Here is a 16,178-nt window from a genome sequence, read left to right on the forward strand (position 1 = left end):
TCTTTGGAATAATGGAACTTTTTTCAGTCTTCATGGTTACTACTGACATTGTCTGAAGATATACAGTACTGTGCAAAAGTTTTGATGTTTAGATTCTTATTCATTATACAATACCATCACAGAAGTGTCTGATTGGTCCCATATTTATTCTGCAGCATGGTAAAGTGGGCTTAACATTGTACATTGCATTCAAACTCCACTGTTACATAATTGAATTATTTGTTGCACATGTCACATTTAATTTTTGACTTGTCACCTTCATATATTTCTTACACTTCATTTATTTGTACGCACAGTCCATATTTCCTTTGTACAGTCAATATTTCATTTCAAGTTTTATATCCCATTTCAAAACTATTATCATTCCATTCTGCAAATAGATTTTAAATTTTAAATGTAATTTTAATATTACTTTGTTTGTTTATTTATTTATTTATTTATTTATTTATTATTATTATTATTATTACTACCTTACTTTGTTCAATTTTTATTCTTTTATGTTGTGTTTGTGGGAGTAAAATGCTGAGACACATTCTTTGTATGCTTGCATAGGCCTATTTGACTAATAAAACAGATTCTGATTCTGATATAGATTTAATTTAGGTTTCTTCTGTTTACTGAACTTTGTATTAATTTGAGTGATAAATAATTCATGGAATTCATTTATCACTTCATTTCTCACTATTCGTGGAATTATTTTTGAAAGCATCCTCACTTTACTTTTGCACAGTTAGACCTACTTTGTCTAATTTTGTCCCTTCATGAAAATGCATGAAGAGAGCTATAATTGTTGCTTCTAACAGCCTAAAGCTTACAGACTCTTACATTAATGAGTTGCATTCATACGCTAAAGGAGAAACACACATCTAGATATTTAAATTAAACTTACAACGTTACAAATTGCTTTAATTTCTCCAAACTTTTTAACTGGAAGCAAAGGAGCTATATTCAACTGACACTCTCGCGATGTTCTGAAGTCTCGCGATACTACGAGCATCTCATTCCACCAAAACTGGAGGGATTTCAGTATTTTTAAGTTGTGCTGCTATCAAGCTAGCAGAGCAAAGATAACTTATCTGCAACTAGCCTGCTCCTCTTCACAAACAAGTCAGCTTTGAGGTGAGGACGTATGCTTCAGTAACGTTATTCCCAGCTGGCTCTTTTAAGAATATTAGCTTGCCAATATCCTGTGAATAGTGGTGGAAACGAACTTATGCTTAGCCGGCAAGAACGTCAGTTTAAACAGCAGCTAACTTATGTAGCTAAGTTACATGAAAATAGGAACGCAAACTGACAGAATTACTTTAATTAAAGGTAAACGTAAAGGTTAGCTCAGCAGCTATATTAACTTTGATGTTTAGCTGCTAGTGTAGCTTAAATAATGTAAACTACCGTTTGTGTTTATGAAGCTGTTACAGTTATGATACCGCTGCTTATCAATCATATCTCTCGGGTATCATACATTTAATAACATTAGCCTCTGGCGTTTTAAATAAGGCTGAACTGGTGAACCTGAATCTTATGGTTAAAGTAATAGAGGGTTAACATAATGCAATAGGATCATTTCCATCAGAAAGTAACAGCCAGTGGTTAAGTGAAGTAGCAAATAGCTCAAACTTCTCTGGTAAAGTTTTGTTTGTATTACTCCAGAGACCCTTAAAATGGATTTAGAAGACGACACCACTGTGCTAACAACCTTGAAGTCCTTCAATTCCTTCATCAGCCGCCCAGAACACCCGCAGCGGCTGTCTGAGCACTCAGCAGGCAGTGGAAACCTGCAGACTCAGTACAAACGCAGCATGGAGGTATACAGACGCTTACACCATTAACAGTAAACTGTGTAAGAGCAGTACTAACATGCAACCTTGGCACTGACTGATTTGTCCTCCCTTTTAGTTGTTGGAAGCAGCAGAGAGGGTTCAATCCAAGAATCGCTATCTTCAGTTGGACCAGGAGAAGAAGCAGATGGAGCTGAGTCACAAGCGAGCTCGTTTTGAACTAGAGAAGGCTGCGTCTGATAGCGCACGAGACTTGGAGGTACAAGTCACACATTCATAGCAAATGAGAGTGTATATAATGACGATCAATTAAATATCGATAGCTTTTCCTCACTATTCAGAGAATCTCACCTGAACTGTTATATGCCAAAAAAGACATCAGTTGAAACCTGTTTCTCAACTTTTTATGTTGCAGCACGAGGTGGACCGGAACCAGGAACTCTTGGGGCGAATAAAAAAGTTGGAGGACAGAGACACAGAGGCAGCTAAGAACCTATCAGAGCAGGTGGAGGCAAATCGTGCCCTTCGTAAGAACCTGGACGGCCTCCAAAAGAAACTGGAGGAGCGAGATACTAGACTGAACACTGCTAACCAGGTACACACTCTCTCTCTGACACACACACACGCAATACTTTTGTTACTGTGGTCAAGTTGTTTATCTTATGTTGGCTTTCTTTAATATATTTCTAGACCATCAGTTGTTTGAAGGATGAGATCAGAGACCTGAAGCAGAAGATTCAGAACCAAGACTCGACCATTTCTACTCAAACCCTTGAAAACCAGGAATTGCAGGAACAGTTGGATTTACAACGCAGGTACACACACACACACACACACACACACAGAAACAGACAAATAATAGCAATATACCTCGTATGTAACTCTGCTTGATAAAATATATGTTGCTGGTATAATTATCAGGAAGTACCAGGATCAGTATCAGCTTTGCCAGAGTCTCCAAGCTGCTCAGTCCTCCTGCTCAGAGCACATCATCAAGATTAAGGTATTTTACATGCACACATGGTGGACTTTTTCATTGACAACCAAATGATCTGTCACACTCACACTGAAATCACAACATGCCCCTCTCCACAAATCACTAGTTGCACTAGTTGTAATAGTTAATTAGTAAAACAAACAAACCAAATAATTTCATTCTCAGAGTTTGCTGGTTTAGATAAATTGTGTAACAAATGCAGGAGCACAGACAGACACACATACTGATGATATTTTTTTAGGCTGATTTCTCTCTTCATTGTTTTGGTAGGAGTTGGAGAGGCGTCTTGCCATCCAAGAGCAAGACATCTCTATTGTGAAGATTGTTAAGTCAGAGGTGGCCCGGGTTCCAGATCTGGAAAAGGAGTTGAAGCGCCTCAGAGATGACAATGCCTTCCTCAGGTAAAATACATTTTTGAAGTTTTTAATGCCTTGCAAAAAGTTTCACTTCACACTCTGTGGTTGGGACTTTCAAATAGACATAGGGCTAAAGAAATTGGACTTGAATCTCTTAACATTTCTATGTGACTTGTGTCATTTTACCACACTAGGGGCCATTAGGTGACAGGTAACTTTGCTCATATGGTTTGGATCCTCAAAACCGGAGACAATGTGTGTTTACATGCACTTAACTATTCTACAACTAAATACTGTTTCTAAAGCAGCAACAGTGATGTTTACAACAGCAAAGTCACTATATAAACTCAAAAATATCTCATTGGAAACAAATCTAAAATGTCAGTAAAATAAATAATATTCCTGACATCAAAATACTGAGTGAAGTTTAGAATGAATGAGGAACAGAGACATCAGTCTGTCCTCTGTCCTCCTCCCTCTGCTGCCGATGTGATTCACTGCTGCAGGTACTGCTGGTAAAGAGGAAGTGCTGCCGTCTCAGCCAGCAGCTAAGTTTACAAGAATTTGCCAGAATTTAAGATTTATGGCAAACTAAGATAAACAGTTTGACTACATACAAACAGCTTTCGTTTCAGTTTGTTCATAACAATTTGCTATTAACTTAACAAGCGCATTGTGGTTGTGTAAAACATACCGAGAGACTGCGGACAAAGCAGATTGAAATATCCATTTTCTACGTGTTCATGCTTGTTGAACAGGGTGTTTGATAAATCACTTACTGGCTTTTTTACTCGTGAGGGCTTTATTGCACTTACAGTAATGAGCGTAGCTGTCGTCACCTCAAGTAAAACATTAGCTTTCACTTCACTTGGTTCACTGTGTCCACCACGTCCTGTCTGCTCTGCTCTCCGCTCTGTGTGTGTGTGGAGGAGGTGAGCCCTGACCTCGGTCAAACACGGACAGAGAGCAGAGGACCAAGAAGCTAGCATGATCATAGATGACAGCAAAATGTGGTAGAAAACTCTCAGCATAGTGTTTTTTCTTTTCATTCGGCTTAGACGCTGTGAAAAACACTTAGGCCCTGTGCTTAAGTCTTATAATGGTAAGAAAACCTTGATATATGTAAAATGTGAAACTCAGTTTCCTTTTATGATTTAATGGAAAAGAATAACATTGCTAACAGAGCAAGAATTCTACTAGACAAACCTGTCTGCTCGGCCATGTAAACCTTTTGACATCTTGTGTCACTGAAAACATCACTACAAGGTTGTGATTTGCTTTTGAAATACGTAATTATTAAAAATCATAATGCAATTTTCTTCCTCTACAATTTTCTTTTATCTTTGCTACTGCCTGATCCCTTTCCAGAGAGAAACTGCATGTAATCTGGGGTTTTAGAGTGATTAGATTAAAGCAATACATGATAACGAGTTACATATTTTTCTGCTTTTTTACCTGATCATTCCCAGCAAACTGTTTTCTGTGCTTGTAAAAAAAAAAGTACGTCTGAAAATTAGTTTTTAAAATCATGTTAGTATGAATGTGACCAGGGATTAAAAATATGCCATTCCTACATCAAACACCGAGTCCTAAGCTTTGAAGTTATTTTGTGTTTTTTTTTTTTATTTTCTTTGCTCTGTTCACTCCCTCCTCGCTCCATCCAGGGAGAGCAGAGAGAATTGCAGCCTGTTAAAAGAAGAGGTGGAGGGGCTGAGGAGGAAGCTGGAGAGGATGGAGAAAACCAAAGAAGAGCTGGTCAATATAGAACTGGAAAAGGAGGTAGACTGTGTGTATTGTGCATTTCTCTCTGAAGCGTATGATTATAACACTCCACCTCTATAAACATGAAATCATCAGAGCCGTCTGATATATTGGAAAGCCTAAATCATTGGATTATATTGGCTGATTACATACAGTATATTGTATTAATGTCTATACTTGCTGGATGTGTTTTAGGCTTCACTTTTGTTTTCTTTATTTGTTTTTTCTTAAAACTGAATTTTCTTAATTCAAGTTAATTTCAGCAGTTATTACTAAAAACAGTTGTGTTACATTTTTGTGTAAGAAAGCAATATTTTCTGATATGATCAAGTTGTTTTTACAATTAAGTTTTGTCGTTATCAGCCTCAAAAACGACACATTGGCCAGGCTCAAACGTATGAAGTTTTAATTCTCTGCACTCGATGGCTGTCATAAATTATGCACTTCCTGTTGTCGGACAGACAATACTCAATATTTCTCTCAATGTTTCTTAAATCCTCTTTAGAAACTGTCAGAAAAGCTCCAAGCCTGGGAGAACCTCGGACAATCTACTGGACTCAACATAAGGTCAGAGAGTGTGTGTGATTGTTAGGTATACACGTCTGTTCTTCAAAGTTATATCATTGCATTTTTTTAAATATAAAATATGAAATATGTAAAAAGGCCTCCAGGTGGAGCTGTGGTCACTCCAAATAAATCTGCCTCATCACTGTGGATTGATTCCACCAGCATGTATAGGTGTGTGTGTGTTTTGTCTTATACCTGCAGGTGTGTGTGTGTGCGCTTGAGTGTGTCTCAATGCATCCAGTCAAAACTGGTAATGAGAGAATGATTGCATGTTTCCATTTGAGCGGTGGAGCAGATCCGACAGATTATAAACACTGCAGCCTTGTCCGTCGCACGCATGCATGCACACGTGCGCGCTCACACGCACGCATACACATCATTTTCTCTATGATTAACTCTGACTGTGATGTAAACAGAATGTTAAGTCGAACCCATCCACGCAGTCGTATCCGGTTTGTCTTATACTGTAAGCATGTGTGTGTGTGTGTGTGCGTCATGTGTGTTCAACCTTCAGGGCGAGAAGAAAAAGGTAGACACACTGTATAAATTACGAAATGAAAGGAAATCTTTTCTCATGTAAGCTTTAATTTTAGTCTTATCTAATACGTTATGGGACCTGACAGCATTTGTTAAATTTTCAGTTATTAAAAGATCACAGAGGAGAGGATCACAGGAATATAATAACAACCTCGGTTTGATATTCACAAGGATTTGGTCGGGCTGTCCGTCATTTATCTGAAAACTTAAGTCAGACAAGGCTGTCATCCGGGCTAAATTGAGTTAATAATTTGAAACTCTGCAGAATTCAGGTGTGCAGACTGCCACGTCACTGACTGCTACGAGCTACTCTTGATTTAAACAAACAAACAAACTGTGTTGCATATACGGCTGCAAAAGGGCAGCCATATGTGTGAGGCTCATACTGCTGTAAAGTAAAGGTTAATGTAGCTTGCAAATAAACATTTAGAAACTCCTCGGAGCTGTTTTAACTATTTATTAAATGTCCAACTTAATTGTCAGGCGGGTCAAGACGTGGTTTTCCCGGATACGATGCCGAGATGTAGAGGGGAAATTGAAAACAAGAGCGTTTCAACCCACAATCTATTCACCTTTACTGCACTAACAACAACAGCGCTGTATGAGAATTGGTATTGACTCAGACTTTAGTGTGATATTGTGATCACTTTATAGCCTGTTAAGCAGTCATTATTTCATAATTTGTATTGTTGGGAATCTTTTCAGGTATCTGATTCAGTCAAAGTTTCTCCGAGAAAGTGTAAGAATGATGAAATAAGTGATACTGACTCTGGATTTACGTCATTAAACCGCTTATTTGGACGTTAACGACGAACAAGTTTCAGCAGAAGAGAAAATTGATGACACAGAACCGACAGTATAATAATATCACTTTCATAAATTATTTGAACGTCAATAGCAGTGTCTGAATTAATGTTGACAACAAAACAAAGCTGCCTGTTAGAGAGTATGCGAAGGCTGTTTCTCGCTCTGTCATTAGATATGAAATATCTCATAAGGGCTGCAGTGTTTTGGCACACCAGTGTTTATTTGTGTTATTGATTTGTTAATTTTGCTGCCCAGTAAGTCATTTCTCACAACCGCAAGCCAGTGTTGCTTAAGATATTGTTTTGCATTACTTTACATACTGTGACTCTTTGTGTCACCGGGCATTTCGGGGGTGGTCATTAGCGGTGTGAAAAGAATACGGAGTGGAGCAGTTGTTAATGAGGAGTAAACACATGTTGCTGTAGTTGAGGAGTTTATCTCCTCCAACCCAGGATTTGATTCCTCACCAGCCGTTTGTACTGTTTTGCCAGACGAAAATAACTTTTGGACAGAAGTTAACTGTCCCCAACAACAATCATCAGTGTAGCTGCCTGTTGGAGTAGACAAGCTCCGCAGCCGCAGCTCCACTTTGCCAGCAGTTGGCTGGTCGCTGGTGTTTATTTCCTGTCCTTCTGTCACACAGTCTGATAACATTGTGCTCGCTTACGCGTGTAGCCATGTGGTCGACGATTAAAAAATAAAATTGACAGACATGGAATGAAAATATTTTCGTAAAATTAGGCTGTTATGTGGAACAATGTCGAAGGGAGAGACGAGGAAAACAAAATGGAAAATATGCGATGAGGTTTTTCAGGAAATGGGTTTCCTTCTCGGTGAAGTTTTCACCAGCTAATGGGTGACTGGAGACCGTTTGGTGGATGTGCGTCTGTTCACTGATGGAGGAATGGTTTTGACTGAAAGATGGAGATGATGAAGTTTGTGATGTTCATATGTACTGTATATGTTTGTCTTTTGTTGTGTCTTCTAAGCAGCTCCCAGGTTCCTCCAGTCAACATGTTTCTTGTGTTTTTCCAGGAATACCGTGTCATAGTTGACAGTCTTGTTGTGCTACCAAATAATCTTATAATAAAGTTTGTCTGAGTAATATAAAAGTAATAAGAAAATTATTGTTTTGATTAGTCGTCAACAATTTTGGCAATCACTCGCTGCCTTTTTGTGTCATGATAAACGCAATATTTTGGGCTAGCTTCAAGGAATTTGCAGAAGTCACCAGAGGCTCTGGGAAGTTCTGATAGAATTTTGATTATATATAAGGCTCTGAATTTTTATTTTTTATAACAGTGTAATCGCATCAGTGACAAATATTGAATGAAAACGTTGTATCTGACGTTGCTCAGATCTTGTTTTTCAAATTATTGCTTCAATTGCTGTTCAAAATTGTAGTAATTCTCTCTTTTTCGCCAACGAAAGCTGATAACAAATGACTTGATGTCATCTGAATCTATTTTTCGAGTAGATATTTTCATATTTTAGAAAACATGAACATAGAATGCAATGTGAGGTCAATTCATAGGTGACTGAATGGATAAATTAGTGGTAGTATATTTCTAAAGAACTAAAAGGTATCCTTATTTGTCTGAAAACACATGAACAGTTGTAAGAGTTTGTCTCCGTGTTATTGAATGGGATCCTCAGGTCACAAATGTTTTCTTAAACTGAACCCATAAAACTTTAACAAGACCCCGGACTAAACTCTGGTATCAGAGCCACTTCTCTTTATACTCACTCTAGTGTGTGTGCTCAAAACTAGACTCACAGTAGACTTGCACTATCCAGACAGAGTGCATTTACTCTTGACAGGGTTACACTGAGAGTAGTATTTCACTTTATCTCACCCAATAATATGCAACCAGACCTGTCATTTGCAACATCAACAGGAACGGATGTCTCATGACCTGCAAAAAAAACCCAGCAGAACACATAAAAAAAAAAAAAACCCAGCCTCTCATATAAGCTCAGGAGAAGGCTAATCCCTCTGTGCTCAGGGCAATGTGGAATTACCTTCTTTTGGTAACACAGTTATTCCATCATATGATTCATGAACTCATATTTTAGTCATGAGATTATTCCCATACCTAAGGCTCCACCCAGCCGAGGGGAGGCGGTGATAAATGCACGTCACCCAACTTTCACATGGCATACTTTTTCAGCCTTGATGGTAACCTTGACATCTTAGCCTTTTTTCCTGTCACATGGCTAATTTGTCATATGACTCAGTTGGAGCAGAAATACCAGATCAGGTCTCAGGCTACTGCTTACCGTCTCTAGTGAGACCTAAAGTTTGATGACTTGCTTCAGTTTTAGTGGAAGTGAAGCAGTGTCTGACCTCTTATAGGTCCAAAGTATCAAGTCTGTTGCCTGTATGTCAAGTTATATTTGCTGCGTCAGTTTTCAGGTGTGTGATTTTAACTGCTAAGTGGTAGCATAAGTAGCATCTGGAGCTAAAGCCCCCTAATTTACGCCCATTTCACAAGAGATGAAGAGATAACGGCGTTAATGTTTAGACAGATCCATTGTTACACACAGGGTTTAGAAAGAGGAGGCGATGCGGCGCGTCTCTCTCTGAGTATGTGACCTTCTGCATTGTTGCCTTCCCATTGTGCGCGCTCGTGTATGTGTGTGTTTTTGTAATCTGTCAATCTCTCCCACGGAGTGAGTTTGTTTTGTAGAACTGTGACCAGTATTTAGCCCACTATCCTCCTCATCTCTCCCTCTGCTGCTCATATCATTTTATTTCCCAGCTCCCCACCGGCCGCCTAACAAAAGGAATATGGAAACGCCATCGTTTTCATCTATTCTGTCCTTTCTGCTCTCTCAGTCGTATTGATTTTTCATTGTGTGTGTGTGTCTGTGTGAGCGTGAGTGTGTGTGCGTACACATGTGTATGCTAACTGTTCTATGCCGCGTCCGTCCGTAGGAAACCAGAGGATCTGTCCAGGGAGGTGATTCAGATCCAGCAGAGAGAAATTGCACTGAAAGAGCAGAACTACACACTCAACAGCTGGTAACAGACACTCATCCACACACACACACACACACACACACACACACACACACACACACACACACACACACACACAATCCCTCTCTATGCCTTCAGACCTTTTTCTCTCATTTTGTCTTCCTGCATGCCTTTCTCCCCCCGTGTATCTATTAGAGCGTATCTCTGAGAAGTCCTTAATTGTCACAAAGTTAATTAAACTGGTCCTGATTCTGATAGCACTCCTGACAGTAACCACTGGCGTGTCTTCGTGTGTGTGTGTGTGTGTGTGTGTGTGTGTGTGTGTGTACGTACGAGAGATTGTGAGTGAGAGAGAGAGGAAATTCACTAATTAAACTTGTCCTGTTTAGGCAGAGGTGATGTCTGTAGGGAGGTGTGTGTGTGTGCGCATGCTCTGGTATATTCATGCCGCAGCTCAGTCCAGCTAAGAAAGCTTTCATTAGCTAACAAGCGTCTCTCTTCTGCTGAGCGTATTGGGCTCATTATGAAATATTAGAAACAGCAGAATGGAAGAAGAAGGGGTGGGTGTGGGAGGGGACGGAGAAGGGAGCTTGTGGTGTAATTATTGTCCTCCTGTATAATTATGGTCCCATTGATCAGGCCCGGCAGAAATCGCTGCTGCAAATAATTTCTGGACACTTGTCTAGAAATTATTTGATGTCAGTCAGGTAAGTATTATACTAAATTGACTACGCAGTGCTTTTTTTTTTTTCTCAGATTGTTTGAACATTAAGCACTAATCCTCCTCCTCTCTCCCCTGTTATTAACCTACACACTCACCTACTCTCCGCCTATTTATTCATCCTGTCCCGTCAGCGTGAGGAGCGTGGAGCGTTCGCAGTCCGAGCTCCGTACAGAGCTGTCCCAGCAGCGCAGCAAGACCCTGGAGGAGCAGAAGAAGAGGGAGACGCAGGACTCGCTCGTCCGTCGGCTACAGAAGAGAGTGCTGTTATTAACCAAGGTGCCCAGAAAACCAAAGCCTCGCACACATAAACACAGCCACAAATACAGACACATCAGCAGGTATTCATACACTCATGACATGACCTTTCCAGCATCACCCCGATGCCAGAATTCTGCTTTTAACACTCAGGGAGCCCTCGGATCTTACAGCCGGCATTGAATTCCTAATCTCCCCCCTTTACTCTCTCTCCCTCCTGATTGGTCAGTAAATGTAACGCGATTCCTCTATCTGTCTGTCTTGCTTCCCCTGAGCTGGTTGTGTCTACATGGTAACCCTAGATTTGCGAAACTCTTGCACACACGCACTTGATTCAGGACAGTAGTGCGTGACTCTACACACGGTAGCAATGGCAGCTTCAAATTATTCTTGTCTTGTCGAGTTCAAAGTGCATCTACATTTGTACGGGGAGAAAACCAAGACTAAATTTGTTGTTTTAAAGAGTGACTGTGATTGGCTAGTACTCACTGCCTTCGTTGGTTAGGTTTACACATGGTAAATGCTGGGTTGGATCAGCTGGAGGGACGAACTGTCGCAAGTGCAGTTAGGGTTAAGGTTAGGATCAGGCTTACGCACACAACAAAGAAACTCAATACGTACATATATCGTGAGAATTTAGCATATTTTCCCTCCAGCTGATCCAGTCTACCACCAGCCTGTAGGTGTGAGGAAGGCCGTGTCTAGATAGTAACCCAAGATTTGCTTTTAACCCAAGCCGTGATCTTTCCATAGATACAGAACACTAGATGCGACATTATGACTTAAGTCACTTTCAGGTATACAAACCAGACTTAAGACCAGTTGACTGGGGACGGATTGTGCAACTGGAGACAAAAGCTGTGTCCCCAATTGGTAAAAGGCTGATTTTTTTTTTTTGGGTCAGTGGTTAAGGTTAGGGTAGGTTTGGAGTGGTTATGGGTAGGGTAAGTCTCCAGGAAATGAATGTAAGTCTATGTAAATAACCCAAAAGTGACTTAAGTAAACCTGTGTGTGTGAGACAGAGAGAGAGATATCTTGCCTTATGTACAATTTATGACTTTTATAAGTATATTTTATATTACAGTAGGTGTGTTTCTCTCTTGTGTTTCTGGTTGTAATTACCATAATACTGACTCTATTTAGGATGTTTTCATAAAAGATATTGTTTAACGTAGTAAATCATCCATTCAGAACACCAAAGATATTTCTTGCATATTAACTTAAGGCAAAATTGAAAAAACAAAATCATTGTCTGCAACATAAATGCAAAATTATGAGATTATCTTCATGATTGAAAGCATGATTTTCTCTCTTAGAGCTGTAATAATCAAAATTCTATCAGAATCTTTGTTTTTTTTTATTCAGTCTAGACAGTCACAGATGTCTTATGCTTATTACTTTGAATAAAAAACAATATTGGTAGAAAAAGACAAAGATTATAAATACAACATAAACCTCTTTCACCATAGCTTCCAATTACAACAAGTTCAAAACTGGACCCAGGTAAGATGGCTGCCTTATGTATCCATCCCAGAATGATAAGTCAGTATGACACGTCGCATCTAGTGTTTTATATCGATATATTGATTATCTTCCCCTAACCCTAACCAGACCTTAACCTCAGTATTGTCACGTCATAAAACAGTGAGACAAGAGCGCTTTAAAGCGGCTCGCGAGAGTTTCGCACTAGACCTCTCTGCAATATTGATTTCTCAGTGTGTGTGTAATTCCTCAGGGCAACATGCTCATTCTCTAAGTACACAAATCACGCACACACACACACACACACACACACACACACACACACAACCATAACTAAACAATACTAAAGGCATGATAGAAGTATGACTTGGCTCAAGACTGTTTTGGCATTCAACCATTTGCACTTTATCAAGCGTTCAGCGGGGTGTGGATAATCGTTGTTTATCGTCCAGTCACAATGCGTTTAAAAAAATATCCATCGCAGTTGTTGTTAAATACTCTGCTTTTTAAAATTTTGACCTTTTTATATTTATTCAGCGGCGGTTTGTTGAACATTTTACTTCTGAGTTGCCAAATATCTATAAAGCTAAATGAGTGGCTGAATATGTTCATGCACAACTGCACAAGCACATTTAGTGTTTTATTCATCATTTATCTCTCATTCATTTATCATTCTAAGAAAACCTCAACATAATAATCTAATAGATATGCTTGGGATGCTACTAATGATTTATTTTTTTCCTCCAGAGGCCAAAGTGATCTTCAGATTACTCTTTTTCTGGGGGGTTTTTCACAGCAGGAACTTTTTCCCACGGGGAATAAGAACATTTTAGGAACTCAGGAACTTTACCTGCAGTTTGATTGAAGGCACTCGGGGCTAAATTCAATTCCTCTACGATGGTCCCATGCGCCTAAAATGTTCCCGCCTCGGGGTTAGTACTCTCTGATAGTTTGGGAACTGTTGAGGCAGACTTTACAGGGCCAAATGTTGCACAGAATTTGCAGCTAATGCAACTTGTGTACAGCTTCAATCACTAATAAATAATGCAGAAATAACCATAAAATCATCAAACACTCAGCACATCATCTACATTTGTCTCCTTTTTCTACCTCTGTATGTTTCCTTTTCATTCATCCGTTAGATCTTATCAGACATCAGAGTCACAACACAGTAAATACAAAGAACAACATAATGACTTTGTTTCCTCATCTGTGAAAATTGTGTATCAAATACTGCCGTCGTTTTTTTTAATCCGTTGTTGGATTTTTGCCTAATCTTCAATATTTGTAGCAAATATTTTGCTACAAGTCTGATAAACAGTCTAAATCCTACAGATATTCAACTGTGTTTCATTATTCAAAGATCAACCGAGAAATAAAACTGATAAAACAGCAAATCTTCACATTGGAGAAGCTGAAAGTGTTTTGACATTTTTGGCTGAGAGACGACCTCAGCGATGAATTAGTTATCAAAATCGCTGTCAGTTAATTTCATACGGGTCAACCGCTCGTCTAATCGACTATTTGTCTCAGCCCTGACATAAGCAGATCTTCAGTGACCCCGCCACAGATCGATGATGATTAAATGCCTTGCTCAGCTGCACCTTGAAAGCAGTTGTTAAGGATGTAGAGAGGAGACCGAATTCAACTCAGACACACACATCTGGCAGTGATATGAATCCTTCCCTCTCGGCTCACATGCCTACGTCTCCTTCAGTCTACAGTTTGCCTGCTCGACGGACTCGTTGACCCATTAGAGGAACAGTTACAGTTGACGTAAAAGCAATTTAAAAAAAAAAAAGGTGATGAAAACCATAGTGATAGTTTTGTCACTCTGTCCTGCACCGTTTGTTGGTGTGTTTTTAAAATGAGAGTTTTTATCAGAGAGGAGCTGGCAGATTTTTGATTTAGATTGAGTGAATTTCATTGCACGTTAATAGACTGTAAATAGCCAAAGGCCCAGCTGTTAAGGATTGGCAGCAAACATACACACATACACTAACGCTTACTGACCTCTAAAGGTATTTGTACCTTTTTTGTACTTCTGTTCAGTCCTGTTTGTCTTCCCTTTCCTTCCTTTCCAAGGTTCTCGCAGGATGTGTCAGGCACTTGTCTAATGTCGTATGACAAATGATGCCACTTCGGTGCCAAAACAAATAAAGTTGAATTAAGGACGATTGCAAATATAGTGTTTTTAAATCAACCCGACTCAGTCATCTTTAAATGGATTACGTTGGTTTTGATCTGGCTAATCACAGGCTGAATTAGATTACCGTAATCATGGTTTGTTTTCATATACTAGCCTATGAGCTAATCTGACAGGGCGATTGCAGCCCATTATTCATAGAATTTTACTTTTAGCAGATGCTTTTAAGCAATTCTTAAAAAGACAGTAACGCTTAGCAATTAACATTTATTACACGCCGTTATCTCAGCTGGTATTTATTACCTGACTTGAACCTCACCGTCACGCGCTTCCCCAAATTAGCCTCGTTAATAATAGACTATTGAGCTTTCAATGACCCTCAAAATTCAAGCACGGTCCTAAGCAGCCTGGATGTTTGTGAGAGGTTTATTATAAATCCCGATCGCTATAAAACGCCGCCTGCTTTGCTTTATAATGCAGAGAGGACCAGAGCAGCGTAAGGGAGGGGAGGAGACGCATCATTTTAACATTCTTGACTGACAGTGACCTTGCATAAATAAATAGGCTGTTAGCCAGTTTTTAAACAGATTACATTGTTCTCACACATGACGTTGCCTGGCAACAGATTTACTATGTAATATTTATTCATTACTCTTAAAGGCTTAAATTTATAGATGTGTTATGGATCATGCATTTTTAAGATTAATGTTTATTAGATATGTCATAAATTCCTAACCAGTGGCTGATACTACTGACATTGTTGGTTTCTAAGATATTGATAAACAAAAATAAGTATCTATTTTTTTGTGTCCACTTGCTGCAGTTCAGCTGACTACAGTGTCTTTTACTTTTCCCGTCTCTCTAAATATTCTGGGTTAATTTAGCACCTATTTAACATTTTTTTTGTAATGAAATTGTCATGCAGATGGTGAACGCAGACTTGTTATTCAAAGTCGAGTGGCTGACACAGACCATCATTTAGTGACATTTTCAGAGCTCAGTTATGCAATTTTTTGTGATGTGTCTGTCGGCTTCCAGTTATTCTCCTCTTGCTCCATCACCCACACTCTCTCTCTTTTTTTTTTTTTTTTTTTTGACAGTTTTTTAATTTCTAAGAGGCATCGCGAGCGGCTGACTGACTTCCTCTGTGATACTTTTTAGTTTCTGTTTTTGGAGTTATACTAAGACATGCGTGATTTTTATGTGCAAGAAATGAACATACACACACACACACAAGCATCAAGCGTACAGACGCAGACTGACAGAGAATAGTGAGCTATTTGTAGATGCCGTGTCAGTCTGAGTGACACTTGTGAAGATGTTGACTTGGGGAGGTTTTTATCCTCTCGTCTCTAAGAGAAGCAACCGCTCGGTGTGTTGATTTACTGGACAGAGTACAGTGTCGAGGACGTGTCTTTCATTCCGGTATTACAGAGGAGAAAAACATCATTTTAATTTTTTTAATTATCTTATCGTATCCAAGATAAGAGAGAGGAGGCAGCATAATATCATATGCTTCATTTGCAAAGATATTTCTCTGTCATGACTCTGATTTAATTTCTTGATTTATTCCTTATCCTTTGTCTACATAGACGTTTGTTGCCATCTGCTGCCTCATACTTTGTTCCTCATTTACAAAGGCATTTGCATGTCATATTAACACACACACACATACACAAGTAACAGACAAATCAGAAAAAAAAAACATCAAAGAGCTTTGATAAAGCTCAAACATACCCACACACACGCACACAGACGATAACACGGAATTGTGTAATGTCATGA

General features: G+C 39.2%; 1 protein-coding gene across 1 annotated transcript in view; it reads left to right on the plus strand.

The window, feature by feature from the left end:
- Positions 1-987: 987 nt before the first annotated feature.
- Positions 988-16,178, plus strand: part of mad1l1 (mitotic arrest deficient 1 like 1) — a 64,759-nt gene continuing 49,568 nt past the window's right edge. Inside the window, exons 1-11 of the mRNA XM_044347542.1 lie at positions 988-1,119; positions 1,651-1,805; positions 1,897-2,037; positions 2,194-2,373; positions 2,469-2,593; positions 2,700-2,781; positions 3,046-3,176; positions 4,796-4,910; positions 5,398-5,459; positions 9,742-9,828; positions 10,642-10,786. Coding sequence (XP_044203477.1) covers positions 1,662-1,805; positions 1,897-2,037; positions 2,194-2,373; positions 2,469-2,593; positions 2,700-2,781; positions 3,046-3,176; positions 4,796-4,910; positions 5,398-5,459; positions 9,742-9,828; positions 10,642-10,786 — 1,212 coding nt within the window. The 5' untranslated portion in view covers positions 988-1,119; positions 1,651-1,661. The remainder of the gene's footprint in view (positions 1,120-1,650; positions 1,806-1,896; positions 2,038-2,193; positions 2,374-2,468; positions 2,594-2,699; positions 2,782-3,045; positions 3,177-4,795; positions 4,911-5,397; positions 5,460-9,741; positions 9,829-10,641; positions 10,787-16,178) is intronic.

This window comes from Thunnus albacares, chromosome 3, assembly GCF_914725855.1.
Source record: "Thunnus albacares chromosome 3, fThuAlb1.1, whole genome shotgun sequence".
Lineage (NCBI taxonomy): Eukaryota > Metazoa > Chordata > Actinopteri > Scombriformes > Scombridae > Thunnus > Thunnus albacares.